At 37.8% G+C, this 23,654-nt stretch overlaps 1 protein-coding gene across 1 annotated transcript in view; it reads right to left on the bottom strand.

Annotated features, from left to right (window-relative positions):
* Nucleotides 1-1,918: 1,918 nt before the first annotated feature.
* LOC142063215 (uncharacterized) overlaps nucleotides 1,919-23,654 on the bottom strand; it is a 132,951-nt gene continuing 111,215 nt past the window's right edge. Inside the window, exons 4-5 of the mRNA XM_075106665.1 lie at nucleotides 21,904-21,980; nucleotides 1,919-2,137 (exon numbers count right to left, since the gene is read on the bottom strand). Of these exons, the coding sequence (XP_074962766.1) occupies nucleotides 21,910-21,980 (71 nt within the window). The 3' untranslated portion in view covers nucleotides 1,919-2,137; nucleotides 21,904-21,909. The remainder of the gene's footprint in view (nucleotides 2,138-21,903; nucleotides 21,981-23,654) is intronic.

The raw sequence follows: 23,654 nt of genomic DNA, 5'->3' as shown, positions 1-23,654 counted from the left end.
AATTCATTAAAATAGACTTTGGATCTGATCCAGAATGCGTTCTTCAGTATCCCACTTTATTATATGTGACATGACTGGTGGGGTTTTTGGTTTTGTTGTTTGGGCTTCACCATATAATGAAGTCTTGTGGGAAATCTTAAAAAAATGACAGCATTCTTTTAAACTATTTCTATCAAAGCCACCAGAAGTAAAACATAGTATTCCCTTTATGTATGTGAAATAGCAGTTGATCTCTTCAGAGGTGAAAACCAGACAGCCTGTTTAACTAGCGCTCACTTTGTAACCACTTTCATTCATCTGCCTAAATCTAACCAATATGAGATTTATTATCCAGGTTTGGCTCTGAAAAGCCACATGTCATTCTCCTCTCTGTACACCACTAACATGGGATTTAGCAGATCAGCAGGCTTCTATTCTGTCAGTCTGAATCTGCTCCAACACCAGTTTTGCCATAATGTGACTGCATTTGTTTATTTAGACAAATAAAGCAGAGAACAGAATCGGGCTCAGTGATGTTCCGTCAAACTTGCTTGTGGCTGACGGCAACAGTAAGTTACTGAGATTTAAAAAAGAAAAGAAAGAAAAAGGGAAATGCTTACAATATCTTTTCACAGAGGAATAATTGAAAGTTACTATCAATTGCAACTTGAACATCTGTACATGGTTGCAAATGGCCTAAGTAGTCTCTTAAATGCAGATTTTTCATTAAGTTCCCTTACTATTAAAAAAAAAACAGATTCCATCTCTCTCCGTGAAACGCCATCGGGGGACCTGAGACCAACTGTGGTGCAGAGCACAGTACCAGTGTCTGCATATTCGATCAAACTCCTAACGGACTCGCAATCACTCAGGAGATGTCTTCCTCTAATAAATGCCTCTCTAGTCAATACACACCTTACTGACGAAAATGCTTTCTCACGGAAGGCAAATATTGTGGATGAAACTTAAAATTTACAGAATTCACGTGCAATTGTTCTTTACAACTATCATGGCGCTGGATTCTGGTGGGGTAGCAGTTCTGTGGACCAGCTGAAGTTAACCCTCAGATTAGAAGTGTATCCTTGCTGTAAAGTACTCCTTAAAGCCCATGCTTTAAGTTCCCAAATCTCTTTAACAGTAGAGTCAAGTAACAAAAAGACTGATAAACAACAATACCATTTTCCAACTAGAAAATATAATGCATTCTCCTTCAAAATGCATCATGAGAGCTTGTTGATTTTTCTGACAGCTTCAGTGGGAAAAGTCTACATGAAATCTTGGCTCTTGTTTCATTTTGGAAATGTCAAATTGCGTTGTTTCAAAAAGGTTACAGTAATTTTTCAGTTCAGTTTTATCAGAATGATTCATCTCATTTAGGCATTTGTACTACCTTCTAGTACGCTAGAAATATTACAGGAACACTAGGATTGTACTTAGTCTATAAGCTATTAGTTATTTGTGTTTTTAAACTACCTATTTTACCGCACTTGGGCGTTTTGACACTATATATAATTTTTGAACATAAAGAGCATTTGGTACTTGAAAAACTTTAAATTCAGATCAAATTACTGAATAATCTCATTGAACATATGGGGAAGGAAATTTCTGAAACACTTCAGATTGAATTTACACTTTCCACTTCAAAATAGTATTTTAATTGAATAAAATTGAAAGAGCGTAAAACAACCCAAAGATGCATTCTTTGCATCTAGAACAAGGAGCTTCAGAATGAACTTAAATTTATTACCTTTCTTATTTCAACAAAAGAACAAAAAGCAGAAACAAGAACAAAATATTCTTGCAGAATTTCGATCTGAATCTACTTTTTTAGTTAATTTTCACTGCATTCTCTCTCCACATACTTATCCCCCAGCTCTAACGAGAGTTAAGCGATCTCTGGCTGGATTGTTTTCATTCCAAACACAGCGCATCTACAAGGAACACGCATAGAGGACACAGGCAACATACAAAGAATAAAACATAGAATTCATGTCTCGTGTTTGCTTACTTCTGGTAAGTGCACCCACACTCACTGCTCGATTTTAGTCAGCTAATTACTTGAAGGCGGTGCAGGGGAAGCCAGTTCTGAAGGATAAGTGGAAGCCTTGCTGAAATCTGAGGGGTCACGCTTTACGCACAGAAGAAAATGGGAACACTGCTGTAAGAAAAATGAGAAATGAATAATTGTCTGTGGGAAGAGGGAATAGAAGGCATCAATCAAAGCAGAAGGGAAAGGCACAAGAATCAATAACTGCTTCTTAACAAATCTGTCCCTATTTATACTTGGCATTTGTGACTAGTTCTGTCATACATCTGCTTTTCCCCCAGTCATGTCTCTTTTTCTATCTGGCAGTCTTTCTGAAATGATTCTGAAGAGCTGGATTTACTGTATTCCCTAGATGTGTGTTTGTTGGGTTTGGTTTTGTGGGCTTTTCTTCATGGGCATTCTCCAAACCACTACGCATTCATACATAGTGGCTGAATACCTGCTGTGAATCATCAGATACTCTCACAGCACCTCGTATCAGCCTGGAAATCCCCAGCGTGCTGCGGAGAGCCCAGGCAGTGGCTGCAAACATATGCATGGTACATTCACATTGATCAGACCTCATACAGTATTCAGCTGAAGTAATGGTCCACAAACAAGAGAATCACCATCCTTTCAGGCAGTCACAGTCTCCACTGTCATTGCATCAGTCTCAGAAACTTTTTCCCATGTCTTGTAGAGAGGGAAGACTAATGTAGGCATATTATGTGGCCGTAATACAGTCTGCCAAAATTTCAAAGGCTAATTTCCATGTGAATTGGGCTATATAACTTGAGGCAGATGAGGGCTCAAGCCAGTGACATCAGTCAGACTGTTCAGGTGAAGGACTTATCACAGGAGAAAGGATTTGTAAGACTGAGGGTAATACTCTGAGCTTTCCTTTCTGTTTGAACTCAAACACCTAAAGTGCAATTTGATTAAACTTCAATTAAAAACAAAGTTCTTTAAAAGTGAAGGATTTTTACTGTTCTATTTTTGCATGTTGTAATTAGATCCTTTTTATATGTACTTTCATTTCAATATTCTTTCAGGTAGAAAATTATGATTTTTAAGCTTCGCTTTTATTTTAAGGCACAATGAAATAGTGACTGAAAATGCCAAAAAAGTCAGTTACAAAGAACTAAATGATTAAATGTTACATCAAAGAATGTTTCCTGAAAATTCAGCCATTGTGAAACCTTGAGTGACGGAATTTAGACAAATACTCACAGTTAAGAAAGATTTTGTTACATGTTTATAAAAGAAATTACTCAAAGTATCACAGCACATTAATTAAATGGAAATTGAACTTCTCTCTGTTAAGTTGTGATGAATTTAATAGTGACGACAAAACCAGCAAGTGTGCATCAAACATCTGCATATATGTTTCCAATTCAGACATGTCACAGGTTTACCAAGGTAGGGTAACCTCCAGCTCTAGAATACACGCGTTCTCTATGACAGCATCTCAGGACTTGCTCGCACCAAGCATTTGTGTATATGAGCTGGGAAATGCTTACAGATTTGGTATCTAAATCCAAAGTCTTCCAAGGGAAGCCCTCATTAACTGCCATGCTATGATCATTTATATTTGTTCATTTATTAAACTCAGATGCCACTAATGCTTGTAACTGGGTTTTAACAGGATTTTCTTAACAGAAGTTTAACATTTATGAAAAACTTTCATCATCTCCATATAAATCATTTTTTTTTCAGAAGTGATAATTACAAATAAGGGCATTAAGGTGCCAAAAAGTTTTCATGTAGTACCAGGTGAATTAGTCAGTTCATGAAAATCAGTGTAACTAGCAGTCTTCATAAAAAGTCCCAGGAAATCTAACAGTTGCAATCACTGGTTGTTGGAGCGGGGCGGCTGGGGGGAGTAAGACCAAAACCTACCACACAGAGTCTGCTCTACCACTATTTTTAGAATTCAGGTCCCAAATACTCATACAGCACATTCACAGACCATACGTAATCCAGTTCCTTAATCATTTATTCATGCATCTTTTTATACCTTCTGACATCACCCATCTTGCTTACACAGGAAGGGGAAGGAAGCAGCAGAAATGCCTTTACTTTTGCTCCCCACCACACCACAAAATAGAGAAACAATATAATCTTCAGACTCCTTATCTAAGTAACAAGTCCAAGCATGCATACACGTATGCTAGAAGAGATAGAAAAAAAGGTTTTAGGAGGTGCTAAACCTTATTGGACTAGAATTCCATACATGACCTTGAGTGGATTATTGCAGAACAAGTCCATAATGTGCAAAGGACTAGGAAAATAGTCCGAAATAAGATTCAGGGTATCCCACTTTTATACTTTATTTTCTGGCCTATATTCTTAAAACATGCTTGCACTCCTCAGCATCACGTTCAGTCTTCTAGAAACTGTCCATTTTCTGGTTCTCCTGGGAAAATCTTGTTATATTTCCTAAAAAGGCTAAGGAGACCTAGCAGAGAAGCATTTTTTCCTCTTAAGAATCAAGCAAACACTACAAAGCAACGGGGTGTGGAAATATTTTTGGCTACTTTTATCTTATGTGCAGTGGGAACATGTTAAAAGGTGAAAAACCTCAAGGTCCTTCCTTTTTTTCCTGCAATTTTATATTTTCTATGTATTACATTAAAATGATCAGCGATTCAAGGCATATGAAGTCAGATATACAAAAGTTGACAGAATGTAAGGATGTACCAAAGAGTCATGATGAAAATGTGAAGGCAACAGTATCTCGGGGGGGAGTGGGAAGAAAAAAGGGAAAAAAGTCAAGTTTCCAGTAACTGAGAATTATTTCATACAGATATGATAATTTCTAATTTTTTTCTTCTATTCTTTGCTGCTACCCAAGCAACGTAAGAGTGTGTGCATAGCAAAAATGTAGGTTTTTAAACCTGAAACCCACTAAAGACTGAACCCGCTTCAAGGCTAAAACTTACACAGAATAATAATGTCTGATAATAATCCCTGGTTGTAGAATAGAATATAACATAATACAGGAATTACATTCTGACATGAAATCATGGTGGAGTGTCAGTGGTTCATTTTTAAGCTGCAGTAGTCTGGATTGCACCAGTGCAGATCTGCAGAGAACTAAGATAACAGGCGAATCAGGACACCGGTTAGCTGGGTGCATCCACCGGCCCAGCTCTGTATTCTACCACCTGCGTTCCTGTTTATATTGCTGTGGATAAGCACTGGCATTTGAACTGCTCTGTAAGTTCACAGAAGATTGTGCCGGTTTTTGCTAGCATTGCAATGGGGGAATTGATTTTATACTGTTTGTTCTGCACTTATTTGCTTTCGTAAATTGATATTTGTATCTCTATAAAGTGCATCAGTTAGCATAAGATGTGTAGGCACCACCTCTATTTTGTTAACATTACGTAATGCTCAGCATAATGACAGACTGGCTTTGATTTAAAAAGTTGAGAATAAACTTGGCTTTTTTGCATCTGTGTAAAAATACTAATTAAAATATCTGTTTGAAATAAATTGTTTCAAAAGAGAAAGACTTACAGTGCTGCTATTTTTACCAACAAAATTACATTCTTCTCAGTGAGGTAGAAGGCTTGCAGGTAGAAATATTTCAGCTACAAAATTATGACTAATAAGCTTCTCTTCTGAAATAGTTACAGGGGTTCAACTGCACATTAAGGCTGAGTATCATGCCTGGGGGGGCTGTAGAGACACGATGCCCTGAAGTCACTCCCTCCTACACACTAACTACCCTCCCACTGTTCAGGCCCCCTTAGAAGATTCATCATGCTCCCTGCCAAGCAGCTCTTCACCTTTCCTAGTCTGCAGGAAAGGGGGCTGTCACTGTCACTCAGAGCCATGGCTACATCTTCAGTTCTGTGTGTTGTAACTTCCCCAGCGGTGACCAGCCTTGTCTGCCCGTACGGTGCGTATGACACCGATCAGCTCTCGAGACGCTGCTAACTGCTCTTAGCATTGCATCTCCTTCATTAGCTATTCAGAGATGGCTCGCAGTATCCAAGCAGGAAGACCACTAAACCATTCTACAGACAGGGTAAGGTGTAATCAGAAAAAGAATTCATAGCTTTGTCACCTATAATGTGAGAGTTCAGGCAAATTATCCCAACCAACTATCTTCTTTACAGAGGCTTCTAAAACCAGATTCCTGTAGGCTTTATTCCTTTTTCTCAGGAAGAATGTCATACTGTATGAAAAATAAAGCGTCATGTAAAGGGGGGAAAAAAAACCCACAAACTGCATTCAAAAATGTTAATCCTAGTAGTTATTGCAATGATTTTGGCTAAGATCACTATAAGTGTCTTAGATGAGGGCTTCACTCTGCTATTACCCTCCAACACAAGTGTAATTGAAACTATCTGAGCCTGTACTGAATATCGGAAGTATTTTAGAAGAATGTTTGCATAATTCATTGTTTAACTTGGTGTCCAAATTCACATTGCATATATAAATTCTGTTGGCTTATGAGCACTCAAACGTTTTTGCACCTCTGTGGAACAACTTCTGAGAGTTGAGACTTCTGAGTCCAGATTTCTTTCTATCCCTAAGTGTATTGGTTCCCTTTTTTCTGCTCACAGTTGTGCAAGGTCCAAAGAGAGCCAAGTGTGTTGGCTTCCAGAGAACTAACCTTGTGTTGTGGTTTAACCCGGCAGACAGCCAAACACCACACAGCCATTCACTCACTCCCCCCTACAGTGGGATGGGAAAAAAAAAAAAAAATTCATGTGTTGAGATAAAGCCAGTTTAATCGGACAGAAAAGGGAGGGAAAATAAATAATAAATAAGAACAACACCAACAACAAAAGAAAAATAAGTGATGCACAATGCAATTGCTCACCACGCACCAATCCATGCCCAGCCAGTTCCCAAGGAGCAGCTGCCGCCCCCCAGCCAACTCCCCCCAGTTTATATAGTGAGCATGACATCATATGGTATGGAATATCCCTTTGGCCGTTTGGGTCAGCTCTCCTGGCCGTGCCCCCTCCCAGCTTCTTGCTGACAGGGCGTAAGAAGCTGAAGTGTCTTTGACTATTGTATGCACTACCCAGCAACAACTAAAACATCCGTGTGTTATCAACATTATTCTCATACTCAATCCAGAACAGAGCACTATACCAGCTACTAGGAAGAAATCTAACTCTATCCCAGCCTAAACCAGGACATCTTGGTACATTTTTACCTTTTACTGTGCTAAGTACTTCTGTCCTTTTTGACAGGAAGCAATTCTACAGCTTCCTTCTCTTAATTTCTTATCTCATTCCATCAGTTCTGTTACCATCACCTCAAAACACAAGTGAAGGCAACAGCAGTATTACCTGACAAAGCATTACACGTTGCTGCTTGGAGGCACTTTGAGACCCATTGGCTGAGGTTTAGCTTTCAATGACCCCAAAACTGATAAATATTTATTCCAACTCCTGGAAAAATTCGCACCTAGAAGACACTTAAAAACTACCAGGTGACATCACATCTACACTTGCTCTGTTTATTTTTGTTTTCCATTATTCAAAATCTTTACATTTGTAAGCACAAATAGTTTTCTCTCTGCCACTGGCAAGGACAGATGACAATGTTATGAGAATGACCATTTTTCTACTGATGTTGTTAGTAGCCATTCTATTCTGTCCTCTCATGTTTTTTAGTTACCCACCCTCTCAGCTTCTCTCCCACACAGCCCTTCCTGCACATTAATAGGAGCATTCTTATCTTTGTTAAGACAAATCTTAATACTGTAATAGAAGTAAATATACATGATTTATTCATTTGTGATGACACCAGTCAGCTGGGGATAAAATGCCCAGCTAGTAAGCCATTATTTCAAAAGGATGCAGTGCTTTGAGGTCAACCAATAAGTGCTTATACAGGAAAAGCTCTAATGGGAAACAGTCCTTGAAGAATAAATCTTCTGTTGATTAGTTATTCACTATGCACCAAGCTACCTGCTTCTACAAGGTCCGACTTCCAACATACAAATACTTTTCTTTCAAATTTTGCTTTGATACAATTCAATAGCCTGTTTGCTTGAATTTGCAGTTGCTACTTCAGGATCCCTCTGAGTCTGAACGAATTTCAATGAGTAATTCTTATGAATGCGCATCATCTGTTAAACCAGCATTTTACTTGTATGTCTTTTTTCAAACCTATACATAATTACTGCAATAAGACAGCTTCAGAGAACAGACAGACTTTTTTTAATTTATTACTTGAAACATTAAAAAATAATCCAAAATAAAGGCCTCATGAGCACAGTAGATTTCCTAGTATTCTAAGAGCTCAGAGGAAAGTCTAAATGACACCAGCTCACACCCATTTCCACTGACACATGGAACATTTGAGTCTATGGTGAGTCAAAATTTGCAGCTCTACTGTCTATATCAGATCCACGAGGAAGCTACAGTCCTACTGTCTCTTTCTCTTCATTTGGACCAGTGTTTCTGGGGAAGGTATATTTGATATTATTGAGGTTATATTTTATAGAAGTGATGTATGCATAAATGTAATTTATTTAAAGTTTCAATCAAAAGCATAGGAAAATCATTTGTACAGCTGGTCCGAGCTTGAATCTGTCCCACGAAAAAAAAAAAAACAAACCACAACCAGCAAAACTTCTGAATCAATCAAAAAGTATCAGGCTCTTCTACAGAAACTCAAAAGTGAAATTAAAATTGTTCTTAAAGTTGCTAAGTCAGTCTATGCAAATATTAGTCCCTAGTTTTGCAATTAGATGCCAACTGCACAGAGAACTCTAACATGTTCAACTGGTAATGGAACTGCTTACAAGACCTGTTTTACTTCATATTTTGCATATTAGTGGAAAGGTGGTTGAGAATCTTTTGTCTTCATGCCATTCTGACGCACAAACCTGCCTTGTTGGCTACTGGAAGATTCTCCCCTCACTGGACACACTGGGAAAAGCTTTCAGTGTTGCCAGGAGCCTTACAAGGTGCGATGCCCGGCCTATTACATGGAAAATGTTAAACCTTGGCCTGTCTTTTCATTGGCTTTTCTGATACATTTTTTAATCAGAGAAACCTCATGAAAACTTTGATAATCAGGGTGTACACAGCTCCGGCTCTCACCGGTCCAAAGGATTTAGGCTCCTTCTGCCTCCTCTCTTCCCCCGTTCCACAGCTGAAATTAATTATGAAATTACAGTACTGTCCAACATGAGTAAGAGAATCAATTTCTGATCAGGTGTTTGATGCTACAAACCCAGATGACTTGATGATTAGATCTATATACCTCTCCAAAGAGCAGGGATGTGTTGCTTTTGATACCTTTTTCATGCTAAAGCTAATGCCTCTCCCACACACAGGAGTTCAACAGCTCTTAGATGTATAAGCCTCCTTCACTGCCTGACATGCAGGAAGCTTTGCAGCTTTATGGTGTTTCTGGCAATTTGGAGAACCAGACTGGTTTGACACTGCTCCTATCCTTCTTAAAAGCACGGGTGCATCTTTAGGGGTTCCTGATCCCTTCTCTTCCACTGTTTGAAATGGCTTGGCAGGTTCTTCACTTAACAGTGATACATCAAAAGCTCTCTCAGTTGGCATGCATTTTCTTCTCATTTTCATTAGATTCCCTTGATGGATTCTTAGCCAAAATAAGATGGTTTTCTAGTTGCTTCTACTGGATCTATTGCTATTTAGATAGTACAGACTCACTGCTATGCAGAGTATTTTACAGAAACAGGCAGGATCACTGCCATAAGGAATTTACAGTGTGTATATTCACTTATAAGAGTAAAGTGTTCCAGCCTGTCTGCTGTTAGACAAGGTAAAAGGTTGGGAGGAGATTCACGATGGAGAATCCTCCAGCATTATACTTCACTTCCTCTTAGGAGTCTGTATTTGTCCTTCACTTTAACATAGTCTTCCATAAAGTAAATCAGCCAAATTCACTTGATCTCTCCAAGACAAAAGCCAAGAGAAATGTACCATAAGAATGAGGATATTCATGTCTACTTACACGCATTTTAAAATACACATTTTGGCTCATATTTTACAAGGATTTCTGATTCTTCCTTATTGACCTTCTAACTTTTGAACATTCAGAATTCACATTTTCAAACTATTTCTTGTAACAAAGGTGTCATTTTTCCAGAAGCTTGGATCTCCTGAATTACGCACATCATGGAGTATATGATGTGTTTAATGCCCTTTAATTCCATAATGCAGCTTGAAACTACATAGTTGCCACTAGTAATCAGGAAAAAGTGCATCCCTACCAAGGAACAAAAGCAAATCCTGAACTGCAAGTTCAGCTAATCTTTTAGAAAAGAAAAAATTTACTCAACTCAAAAATCTCACAATAAGATAATATTTTCAAAAGGAAATCTTGTATATTCAAGGCCCCTTGTACAAAGGTACTACTTTACCTACCGACATCTATTAAAAAGATTTTTTTTCTTTAGTCAGAAAACATTTGGTTCCAGAAACAGACCTACCTTTGTGTAATTCAGTGTATGTGAGCATTTTATTCATAATACGTACAGTAACAGCAAAGTAGCACCCTATGATTGACTTTAGGGGAATAACAAGAAGCAATATATTCCAAGAGAACTTAGTTAAGCAGTAAACATCCGTATTTGGAGCTAACTTGCATTGAAACAGTTTCCATAAATGAAAGCACACAGAATTCATTCACTTTTCCCAATATTTTAAAGATACTATTTTTGTCACCTACAACAATGATTGCCCTGTCACCAGGGTGAAAAGATTTTAAACAGCATATTTGACTAATACTAAACTAAAATGAATAGCCCATTTGATTTGTTACTATATCCACAGCAACATTAAATTAACTCAGCATTAGCAGATCTCAGACAGCTGAACATGAAGTGAATAAATACTATGTTGTTTAAACCAATACAAGCGTGACCATGCCCTTTTCTCCACATACGTGCTCCAGCACTCCCAGCAGCGGAGAAGGGGCTATCAGATAATCTAAACAATCCGAACTCTGGCTGATATCAGTTTTGATTTGCTTAATCATTACATTAGTCCTACTCTCCTGTATATTCTGTCAATCTTTTCAACACCTGTGTACTTACTACAGCATGCAGCACGTATTAGGAGAAGGTCACCTACCCAGCCTAGGGGTTTTATTTCTCTATTTAATTCTCTTTTTTCCTTTCCTTCTCGCATCTTCAACCCAATATTATTGGAACTCCATTTCTCCACTCCCAGTGTTATCTCCTTTACTAATTACTTCTGCAGCAGCTTAAGATGAGTATTTCTTGGAGTCCCAAGATCAACAGAGTGATCACAGGATCTCAATGACATGCTGTACAGAGAAATGCACCCCAAAAATTTGCACTTTAAAGTCAACTCAAAGCAGCAAGCAGATAGAAACAGGAAGGAAAACATGTTTAAAGAAAAAGTAAAGTAACCATCTGGAAACCATTAAAATATCAACATCACAATATATCCACAACTTGAATTCTCTTCATCAAGGTTTCAGCTGAAAACCATGAGATAAACATTACTCTCCCAGCTTAGTTATACTAAAGATAATAAAAATACTGCAATCCAGAATACATGACTCAGCCTTTAAGTGCAGACCTATAGGATGAAATCCCAGCCTCAGTGAAACACATGCAGTTTTACTGCAGATATTTGTGAAGACAATATTCTTTTTAACCTTCAACCTCATACCTCTCAAGAGCATGAAACAAGGATTCTCATCTAAGTCTTGGCTAGAATTTTATTATGTGCACATATTTTATTACACCAACCTACTCTGAAATGACTCTCAGCTTCACTGCAAAGTTCAAGAGAATTTGGCTGTCATGCTGTGGGATATGACTACAAAGAGGGAGGAAGGAAACTGGAAGCAGAGAATAGTGCTTGGCTCTAAGTTTCAACTTCTAATACCTCTGCTATATCAAAAGTGAGGCAACCTTTATTGACACAGAAATCTTCCACCACCTTTCATCCCATCTCAGCTTTTCTACCTAGGCAAAGTGAACAGAAGCAAAGGGGTGGTCAGCAGCATTTTAGCCACTTGGAGCTTTCACAGCTCTTGCAGATAAAATACAAAACACAAAGAGGAACTCATGCTCCATTAATTCCATCCTGTTCTAGACCTGTGCAGCCAGATCCTGATAGCTCCGCGCTAGGTACTTGGAAGTCAATGGAGCTGTGTATGGAGCAATAAGCATAAAAGGAAGTAAAGACTGCAGCATGAGCCTTTGCTCTGAGTGTTTCGTGCTCCTGTGACATTTTAAGAAAATGTTTCTAAAGTGAACATTAAACACTTACCATTTTTCATAACCACACTAACTACAGAACTGAGCTTTTAGATACTCTAACATGGCATTCTTGCTAACATCTTCAGTAAGTTAATATCTACATAAAACTTATTCTACGGAGTATTTTATAATTAGAAAATGCTTTATGTAAATGCTATTGTATTTTGAATTGCAAAGTAATTAATTGAAATATCCCTACATTAAATTTAATCAGCTCACTACGGATGAAAGGAAACCTAAGATTTTGTTCCCCAGTCATTCCAAGTGCTTGTCAACCCAGAGAAATTGGCTCCAGTTCTCCTTTGACAGCACATCGGTTTAAGTCAGGAGGAACCAAAGATCAGAACAACAGATCCAGTATAAAATTAGTGCAAGTGAAGGAGAATCAATGCTGACCTGCTCAACAGAAAATATTAGAAAAAGCATACTTTTATCTGTTATTCACTTATAGTCACCTTCTTTTGACATGTACTTGATAGAGAGGATTTCATCACTGGTGCAACATTCTGAGTGAAAACTCAAGCTAGTGGAAACTCAGTTTAAATGGTCACTTCATAAGCTTTCGTCATGGAAATTATTTTTAAAGAGACTGGAATTCCTTTACTTGGTTTACTTTAGAGATGTGTCATTGAACTGAAGATAATTCAACTATCATTAAATCTCCTATGGGTAAGAGAATTAGCATTATCTATCTCCTCACTCTGTAGTAGTTAGCTTTCTATAAATTAGACAATATATATTGTAATCAGATATTATAATCCACAAAAGACACTAATGTTCACTGGAAAAGTCTACTATTCTGTTGTTTCCATAAACAAAAAAAATCAAAATGCTCTGTCCTATTTTCCCATCAGTACTACCAAACCTGTTTTAAGACAGTGCCCAGAACCTTTACCTGATGTTGCATCTAGAGGTGGGTGGAAATTTTTTTCCTAAGGTGGGTCGAGACTTTAAAATAGCCTTATTCTATCATGATATGAAAGTAAACACTTCAACTTTTTTTGTTTTTAAATGACAGATTTTTTTCACACCCTCACAAAAGGTGCTTATGTATAGAATAAGCTGTAAGCTTCATAGCTGTTCAACTCCAACCATTAAATAATGGTCTATATAGCCTATATTTAGTTCTAGCCCCTGGCCCAAAACACATTTTATCAATGTGAATGTTTTCCTCTGTATTCTAGCCTAGAATACATATACATAACATATATATATAAAGATACTGACACTTATCTTCCTACATTCAAAACTATTGCCGTTGCCAAGTCTTTGCCACAAGCACAGAGAAACAAAACCTCTTCACCTCTTTACTTCCTCAAGGTATTTTCAGTGGGATCAAGCATCTGGTATTATACTAGCAATGCCTCTCTACTCTTTCTTTAGATACAGATGTTAGAGTAAATAATTTGAAAGAAAGCTTACAAAGGTTCTATAAACACATGATCTGCACTAATCCCAAACCTAACTTCAGCAAAAAGCCTACATCTGCTTTACCGCATGTCAGCTGTTGTCAGGATGTGACCTGGAGATAGTTCTTCCTCGGAACAAAAGCAAAAATGTTGTTCTAATAACTAGCTCAGGCACTGGTCTCAGCAGCCGACTGTTAAATCTCGATTGGCAGCGAAAGGCTACTACCTCATTGCTAAGGAAGAAAAGGGACTGAGCCATAAAAGTGCCTTGTTAACATTTCATCTGAACCTACAGCAGAACCCCAGGTATTACCCATAGCCTCATGTGACATTTCTGGCAGTCATCTGTCACGTCAGTTGGAAACCAACACAACAACTTTAGATATTTTTAATAAAAAGTATGTTTAAAATACAGTAGGGTTTTCCTTGGAAGGAAAAGAAAAACCATGTTATACTTTTCTTTTCATCAACATGCTACATGCCAATCACCAGCCCTATAAAAATTTGCTTTGTTGTGCAGTTTTTGCTGCTTTAAATTAAAAAGGTCATAGTTTCAACTTACAAATTAATTACATACAACAGATTTGAGATTTGTGAATTTATAATGAAACAAGTTAAAAGTGGGACGTTAACGTTGGTTGTCGAGATGTCTCTAGGAAGTAGATGATCTTAGAGCTGGTCTGTTGCATCTCCTATATTGACTTTGAACCTAATTTGCACTTCACTGGGGAGGTTTCTGAGACATTTCCTAGTAAGTGCACTGACTAGGGGCAAGTTCCTTTATGTTGTTCTCCCTGATATAATTCTAAAAGTAGTTGAAACTATTTAAAGTACTTCTGATTTGCAAGTGTATTGCACTTGAGAATCTACCAGATCATATTATCACTGTATAAAATACAGGTTTCCTTTCCCTATTCTAGTAAAACCGATTGCAAGTATGAAGAAACAAAAATAAGAGACAAGAAACAGGACTGACTTACCTACATACTTCCTGGTCTACCTAATGAGTAGATTTGAAAGAAGAGGTAACAAAAATTATTTCAAAGATGATTTCGGGGGGAGTGCTTGTTTTTAGGAAGTTATGATTCTTCAGGTATATTCAGGTGAAAAGAAACTTTTTAATATTCATGTTTTAATGAGTTTATAGTGATTATGTACTTTACTTGCCTTTTTGTTACCTTTTAACAATACCCAAATAATGTTCAATGAATTACTATTGCGCAATATTACTAGACTAAATATGCTGTCTGTAAGATCTTATGTTTCAACACTAGACATCTGACCCAGGTACTAATGAAAAAAAAATTCTTACACGTTAACTCTCTGTTTACTCACACTTAGCTATGCATTTCTTTTCTTACCCTACCTTCTTGGTGTCTTGTTGGGACAGACATACTTAAAGCAGAAAAGATTACAGCAGAGGTGCTACAACCAGACAATAGGATAGTGTCGGGGTATGTGCATCTGGCACAAAAGAGGAAAACTTACCAGAAGGTCCACACTGCAATCATAGAACATCACCTCCAAGGAAAAAAAAAAGCATTGTGCAACCCACCTTCTTAGTACATTCAAACCTGAAAAAACTCTTTCAGAGACGTTCAGTGGATTTTCACTTTCTGCACATCTCCATCAGGGAAGAACGGGGTTACATGTGTGGCCTCACTGACATACTAATATATCTAATATTGAGAAATATTAGTCCTGTTTAAGCAAACGCCCTAAACCACAGTCATCCTCTTCTACCATTCTGCAATAAGTGTTTTGCATATAATTAATTTCACACCAGTATAAACGGAAGTAAAATACCATTGAATAGGGTCCAGAAGCTTCAAAGTAACCTTATTGTTTGATACACCGGTATCACAGCAATTTGATGCAGCACAGCTTTAGTCAGCAGTCTAAGCTAACCAACACCAGACATAATTATTTTATTACAATAGCATTAGTTTGAAATACTTCTTACTTTAGCCACTTCTAATGCTTTCATAGCTCGCCGTGAGGCTTGCCTGCATATAAGGTCTCTTTAAAGAGAAAAATGTATCTAAGGGTTGGGTTATATCAGCTCCCACACGGCCACTATTTAATGGCTATGCTGAGCCTGTCCAGTGCTATAATACAGTACAGACAAGTGTTCCCTGGAAAAATACAGGCAATGCCTATACACAAGAGCTATCAAAAAGCACATTCAGTTGCCCTGTGTGCTTATTTAACGACCAAAACTTAATTTGCAGCAGATATTACAGGTTTGCAGAGAACCACAAACATTAGTCACTGATGAAGTCTTTCCAGACCTGCTAGATCCATCTCCAGTGCCCAAGGCTGACAGACTGTGCTGAAAGTTTTCAGGCTTCTCTTCTATTCCTTTACAGTCTCATCTCCACAGCACTTTGCCTAAGGCTACCATCGTTCTCTTTGCTGATTCTTCATCTTAGATCTAGGGAGAGGGGGCGGTGGGGGGGAATAAGGAAGAAAGCGTCAACTTTCATTAATTTATATATATTTTTAATACACTGCTTATGAGTAATTTCACATAAGCCAGTGTGAAGCCTGCTCAAGTTCAGATCTGCCCTTACAGAGGGTCTGGAAACCATAAAGCTTCCCCTCTTATTTTGCAGCTCCTACATGGACACGCTCACGCTCCCAGCAGGACATGCTTGGCATGCTGAGAAGGAGGAAATTCAAAGGAAAAGAGAGGGCACTGTGATAAGAGGGTGTTAGCTGTGGCAGGAGCGGCAAGGGATCAGGAGACCCGTCTGCACTTGGGCCTATAATGTCTGAAGTCAGCCAGGAACAGCCGCTCTCCCTTTTCCCAGGCAGAGCCTCTCTGCCTACACAACAGGCACAGAAGATGCTCAGCAGGGTACAGTTCTGTTTTCCCAGCACCTTAGCTCCTGCAGGTTTGCTGAATCCTGCAATAGAACACTCCTCAACTTGGCCATTTTAAAGTAAAATACATCTTCTTTGTAGCAGAACTTTTGATATTATTTGGCTAGCTGTGTTAAAAACAAGCAGCAAAATATGAATGCAGTTCCTCCTCCATCTTGCCAAGGGATCATGCAGGTAAAAATAACCGACTCCTATGACAAGAACCAAATTTCCAGTGAGACTTAAGGACAAAGAGGAAGGCATATATGGCACAGGCCAGATTTTTTATTCCTCCTGTTCTAGCTATAATCCCAAAGCTGCATGTTCATTTACCTAGCCAGTGTCAGAGAAATAAGAGTATTTGTCCCCCCTGCCAGTTCAAGGGACTGCTAGAGAAAACAGGCATCTCTGGGACACCAGACAGTCTGTTCACATCCACCACACCTGGCACACAAGCTGTTTTGCTACCTTTGTCACCCTGAGCATTATTTTGCAGGAGATTATATTTCACCAATGGGGTTCTGCACTGGAAGAAGCACCAGAATGGTTAGGAGGCATATTTCTGATCTGCAATTTTTTTACAAATTTGGGGGAGTTCATACTGGTGTTACAGAGGGTTTCTCCCTCTGTAATGAGCAATCCAGGATGCCAGCCAGCCCCAGGAGTGCTCTCTATGCTACAGCAGGAGTCTGTAGCACCTCAAGAAAACAGATTTTAAACAGGCTTTTTGTGAATGTGTTGTATCTGTATCTAAGAATCCCCAAGGACAACTCTTTAAATGTACAGACCAATCAGCATATGCCTATATGGCTGAAAAAGAAAGCAAAACAGAGAAACTACTTGCAATTTGAATGATTTTATTATTCAGTATTGGTCTCCTTGCTGTATAAATGAGAATATCCTCCTCTTTAAGGAAGTCAGTCAGCTCTTGGAAGGAAAAGGGTTAGCAAAATAAAGCTTTTTTTAATGTACCTACATTTCAGATTTTGAATTTATAGTCGGCCTAAGTTCTCCTTTATCTCTGCACCTTCTTTATGAGAGGTGAAACAAGTCACTCAGGGGAACAGCATTTCAGGAAAAGCTCATTTATTTGTTTGTTTTTCATTTTGCCAAGTCCTGCAAATCATAATCTAATCCTGAATGAAAGTACTGTGGATATTTAGCTCAGCTTTTTAGCTCTCTCACTCCAAGAGTTTGATCCACAGAGAAAGCACAAAGAAAGGAGGCAGGCAAGCCTCGGGGAGTAAAATTTGGCTAATTGAGTTATGTGTGTTCAGAGCCAAGCTAATGTTACCAGTTGATATCAGTGTAATCCTGACATAAGAAGCCTGCTGATCAAATAGAAGTTATAAACATACAGACACATTTTCAAAGGGTGCTAAACTCCCCAGTTGTTTCCCTGTTCAACAAGGAACTATCAGTATTCAGTAGCTTTGAAGACTGGCTCACAGCACTATTTATGAAGTTAGCTGGGGGAAAAAATACAAATCAAAAATCCCCTAAGAATGCTCATAAAGTTAATTAGCAAAATCCACTCAAATGGGAAGGGCCTAGGAAAAAAAACCTCGAACCTGGGAAGTGAAGGAACCTGAAGTGAAGGGAATAGGAGAAGGGGTCAGTAAGCATAACTATTGCTGGATTTGTATATTACAGAAGCACAATACTTCCCTTAATAGTAAACACGTACCAGCTGTAGATTACTTCGCTATTTCATAGAATCATATTTATGAACTTGGAATGCATTAGCCCTAGTTAAAATGCTGAAACTCCCTTGAAACCTATGGATGCAGCTGGGAGCTCAGAGGAATTATGTCAGAGCCTCTTAGCCAGTGTGTAGCACACTTGTTCCTGTCCTCCTAAACCTCCCAAACTTCTCCCAAGCCAAGCACACATACTGCGGCTCAGTTTTGGGAATGCAGAAACAGACTCAAACTTTCAGCATTCAGACTGTCTGTTGTGGAATGAATCAGAGATCTCAAAGGACTGTCACAAAATTCAGAATCATTTTTTAGACACCTTGAAACATTTAAAAAAAAAAAAATCAGCAGAACTGAGCTATTAAACCATTTGTTATATCAAGCAGATAGAAGAAAAAGCCAAGCACGTAATACAAAATGTATAAACACATCAACAAGACTGAAGTACAAATTCCAGTCTCTTCACAACTTTAATTTCAGTGCAAAATAACAAGATGATATATGGAAATTAAGAAGTTTCAAGAAGAAAATGAATAACCGAGCGCCTTACTGAAGTGCTAATGTGTTATTCTGTCGTTTAACTACTGAAGAAAACTTATTTGAAGGTGCCTAGGCTTACCATACCTAGGTTATTTCTGAAAAGCCGAGCAACCAGAGCATAGAGCTATAACGTTTTAGCCACATCCCTGCTGCACACATTTGGGAGAGCACATCAACAGGCCCGCTGCTACCTGATGCAAGCGACAAGTTATAGGGGGAAGAAGTGAAATGAATGGATCACTACAAAACCGAAGAAAAGAAACCACATTTACATTAGAAAGGAAAAAGACAGACCACTAGAGATCATCACACTTTGTTTGTGAAATAGGTGCAACAGCACTGAAAGAGATTAGCATCATCCGCGCATGATGCTGACTAGAACTAAACAACTATTGCATGGAAGGAAATGCATTAGCGGTAAACGTGTGGGTGGTCAATTTTTTGCTAAAATAAACTCTGAAAAAAAAAAGACTTAAAAGCATGCTTTTAGAAAATTCAAAACAACATAAAGGTAGTTTTTTCCCCCCACAATCATAAATATTACAATCTCTTTCCTGCCACATCTCCCATTTATGTAACTGTGAGCTGTAACATGAATTATACTTCGATTCCATACAATAGTACACTATCAGTAACGATGATTCCCCTAGCATCACAGGCCAAACATGAATAGGTATTTATAGTAGGATACAGTTCACACTCAGGTCCTGTTCTGTGTATCTGCCATGTGCAGACAGACTTGAAACCAGAAAGTCAAAGCAGAGAAAGTAAGATGGACAAATTCTTTCAAAAAACTGGGGAAATACTAATGTATTAGTTCTGTCTTTACTTTTGCGAATATGAAATAAGTCATGACCAAAATCAGTTCATTCTTCTTTGTAGCTTTAACCTAATAATTTATTTCACCCTTTCTACAGAGCTGGAACTACGAAAAGTGACTGAGACTGAACAGTAGCATGCTGGTGACAAAGGTTACCAACACTTGTAAGGGACTGGATAGCAAACTGTTGGTTTAACCTGTCAGGATAGATTTTCAGGTACAATCCAAGCAGATGCACTGCCAGAAATTTTACTTTAGGTAAGGCTGAACCTGAGATGGATTTTGCTGTTAGCTATCATCTTACTAGGAAACAGCAAATCACCAAAATAAAGGCTTGATGCTAAGTTGGGGACTACATCCATGCTTAGTAAGTGAATAACATATAATCCCCATGAAGTCATTTTCTCTCCTCTTAATTTCACTGAATCACTTTAGCTTCAGTAACAAATTGCCACTAAACCAGCACATTTAAGTGAGGCAAATAAGAAATAGTTTAACAGAGAAATAGCTTGAACATCAGATTGGAAAATAAAGTTTCTTTGAAAAGGTATTTCTATCATCATATTTCTATCATTAGTAATATTCAGAAAGGCCCTAGTAAAAAGTATACATGGACACAATTCAGAATAGCTACATTCAGTCCAGATATAAGAAAAAGGAGTGGAGTACTTGTCCCCAGGTATTTTTTCTAATCTAAGGTAAGTCTTTGAAAATGTCTGTAAAAGTATGACTGTCTGGATACTCTGAAGAAACAGGACTCCATTGTACTATGGAAAAAGATACGATATGGAGGTACAACTGGAAACCTGTTCTTACCATAATCCACAGATCAGAAAGTGAAAGCAGGGGGATAAAACTACTGATGCTTTTAATTCTCATTTCAGATGAGATCATCTCATATTTCGTAGCCCAGAACCTTCAAGTGGACAATGTGCTACGTTTTCCATTTTCAAATAAATTATTACAAAGCAGTTGCTGTTGATATGCTGCTTACACAAAGTATAAAGCAACAGACCAAATGCATTAAAGGAAGTACTAATAAGCAACACTGTCATACGAAAGTCACAGTATCATGGACTGCAAAAAAGGCAAAGCAAGAAATATGGAAGAACAGTAGACATTTGAGATACCTTTCAAACCTAATTAAGCCACTGTTCTTTTGATGGAACAGGTCCAAAATGCTGCTGATCTTACTGTCTTGGCTTCAGACGGCTTGGGGGGCACTCTACTGGTAGGAGCTTTTTCCTCCCAAGAATTATTGGGCAACCAAAAATACATCCATATGGACCATGATATGCACACTAGTATGTTATGTATGAACATGTATACATAATACTAATATATTTTAGTATTTATATTAAGGTAAAATTAATTGCCTTGCAACATCTGTCATCTTTAAGGCAATTGAAGGAAGTGACAGTATAAATTTACCTGAGCTTTTAGGCCCAGATTGTGTTTATTTCCTGAGATGGTATCCAGCATTTTGACTGTTCCCAAGATCACGGTTTTCACGTATATATCCAATATAATAAAAGATAACTTCCCATAAATTCTTCCTAAAGAAAAGATGCAGGAATAGTTCAGTAAAGATTCATGTAGAATCCTCTATAAAAGGGCAGCCCCAGCAGCAGATAATTAAAGCTCCTACTAACTCTCCAGTTTTCTTAGTATCTCAGGCTTCTATGTTATCTATCTCTCTATCTACTCCCTTGAGCACTGGATTGCTTTTTCTTTATATTTTTATGTGGACCAGTATAAACCAGCAATTATAAACTCAGGGCTGAGTTTCTAAGTCATACTAGAAGATAACTTTTTTAGAAACATATAAAGTTTGTTTCTATTCTCAGGAGCCACATTTACATGCAATTTGTTGGGCCTGGGGAATATGGGAATATATTTTTGCATGTGTGGCATCATGAATAACTACATTATTTCAGAATATCAGTATTGAAACTTGTTTGCTACCAGGAAAAGCAGAACCCTCTGTCTACAACAAAGCATTACTACAGAAGTGAGGTGTCAGAAAATTCTAACAGGAGAAGGAGGTTGCTGTTTTCTTCTAATTCAGAAGCCAAGAAACCTTAGAGTGAACAGGAAAAAACTAAGAATAATAATTACATAGGTTTAGAGGGACCAGATGAATAAAAATCACAGGACTGTTTTCAGTAAGCTTGTTTTAAAAATGTTTTAAAATATTTTCAGTGTCAATAAGGAAGTTTCTACCATTGCTTTGTCACAGACAATAACAAGTGCAGAAGCTGCCCTGCCCTTGCCTGGGGAATTTGCTAAATTGATAAGTCAGTTATTAGACTTACCTGTTATCACTCCAAGCTGATTTGAATATTATCTTCCAAGCTTACAGATAAACATACGTTGAAATATCGCAAGCTACCTGCGAAGAGAAAAGACAGGGTAAGTCTAACTTTTGAAAAGATTATGCATACAAGAATATCTGCTGTGACACCAGCTTTTTACTCCTTCGATCACCAGTGAATATTAACTTACCACAGGCATAATCCCCTTGTGTTTATAATCATGTTTTCCAGAATGAAAAGCCAATGATATATAAACAATGTACCCTTTTCAGTGAAGCAGATCACATATATTTTTTTCTAGTATATTTATAAGTGCATTGCCAAGCAACTGTGGTACAGACACCTTGAATTTCAGTTTACATCTATGCAAAACCACTGTAGTCAGTTCAATCGGAAGCTCCCTGATCATAAAACCATTCCTATTTCGTTAGAACTTCAAACATTAATGCATGTATTCGCACTCTGACTAGTACAAGTGCTTAAATGGTTTGTGCAGCATCATGATATATTCTGAGATCTAGATTTATTTATTTGTTTATTTAACTTCAGTTGCCACCTCCCCAGGCCCCAGCTAGCTTAAATCTAATAACACTTCATAATGTGTCGGGAGTGGCACGTGAAGAAAACAGGCAGACTTTAAAGGCTCAAGGACTTGTTTATGCAGTTAAGACAGCCAGACAATGGCATGCAAAACACCTGTGGCTACAGTTCACTCATCTTATGCTAAGTCTCAAAAAGCATCAGAAGAACCTCATAAGATACATCAAAAAGAAAAAAAAATAATAAAAAGCAAATAAGAGCAAATGGGAATGGAGAACGAATGAAGCGTGACTGCTGTGTTTATTCTTTCATTGTGAAATCCCTACAAAAGGAGATTAACTCTTCCCTTCAGAAGAGTGTTGCATTTCTTCCTCCCCAGCCACATTTATTTATCATCAGGTATTCTTTCAAAACTTCCAGATTACCACCAAAAGGAAGAGGATGCATTTCTCTTCCCTCTATCCCCAGCCCTTTCCTGTCTTGTTTAGGTCAAAGCATCCTTAGAACAATGTCCTCTCATGTTTGTAGCCTACAACAGTTAAGTATGGTTTGGGAGGACCGAAATGCTGCTGCAGTCCTTACAGTACTGATACAAATACGCATTAAGAGCATCTCTTTTACAGAAAGTTAAATTCCACAGAACATTTGTAAAGCCACCTCTATAAATACCACAAATACAAAGATCCAGGCATTCTCTTAATTACAGGATCTATAAAAACAGAAGATTTGCCAATGACTGATTTTAAATTTATATAAGTTATTGAGAATTAGACATACAAGAACAATTGCTTGTTACAATAATTTTCCTTTTTTATAATTTGATTTCTACTGTATTGTCTAGAGAATAAGAAGAAACGTTTAGGTTCTAATTAGAAACAGAAATTCTGTTTGCACTTTGTCTAAGAAACTAGACTATCCCCTTGTCCTCACTACACAAAATTTTATTTGATAGTGTGGATAAAATTTCCAGAAATAGACATTAGGGAAGGGAAGAAAAGAAAGTAGGGTTGATTAACCTAATACAGCATTGCCAAAAATGTCAATAAAGACAGAATAGTCACGGCTTTGGAATGCACACAAAAAGAGATTTATGTATCCTCAGAGACTTCTGTAACAGGAATAGTGCCTACCAGAAAAGGAATTCAGAACCATGCTTTGTACTTAATTATACACAAGCTGAGGTTTTTGTCATGATAAAAGACTAAGTTGAG

The sequence above is a fragment of the Phalacrocorax aristotelis genome, chromosome 11 (genome assembly GCF_949628215.1).
Source record: "Phalacrocorax aristotelis chromosome 11, bGulAri2.1, whole genome shotgun sequence".
Lineage (NCBI taxonomy): Eukaryota > Metazoa > Chordata > Aves > Suliformes > Phalacrocoracidae > Phalacrocorax > Phalacrocorax aristotelis.
The sequence above is the reverse complement of the archived record's forward strand: the minus strand, read 5'-3'. Positions and strand labels throughout refer to the sequence as shown.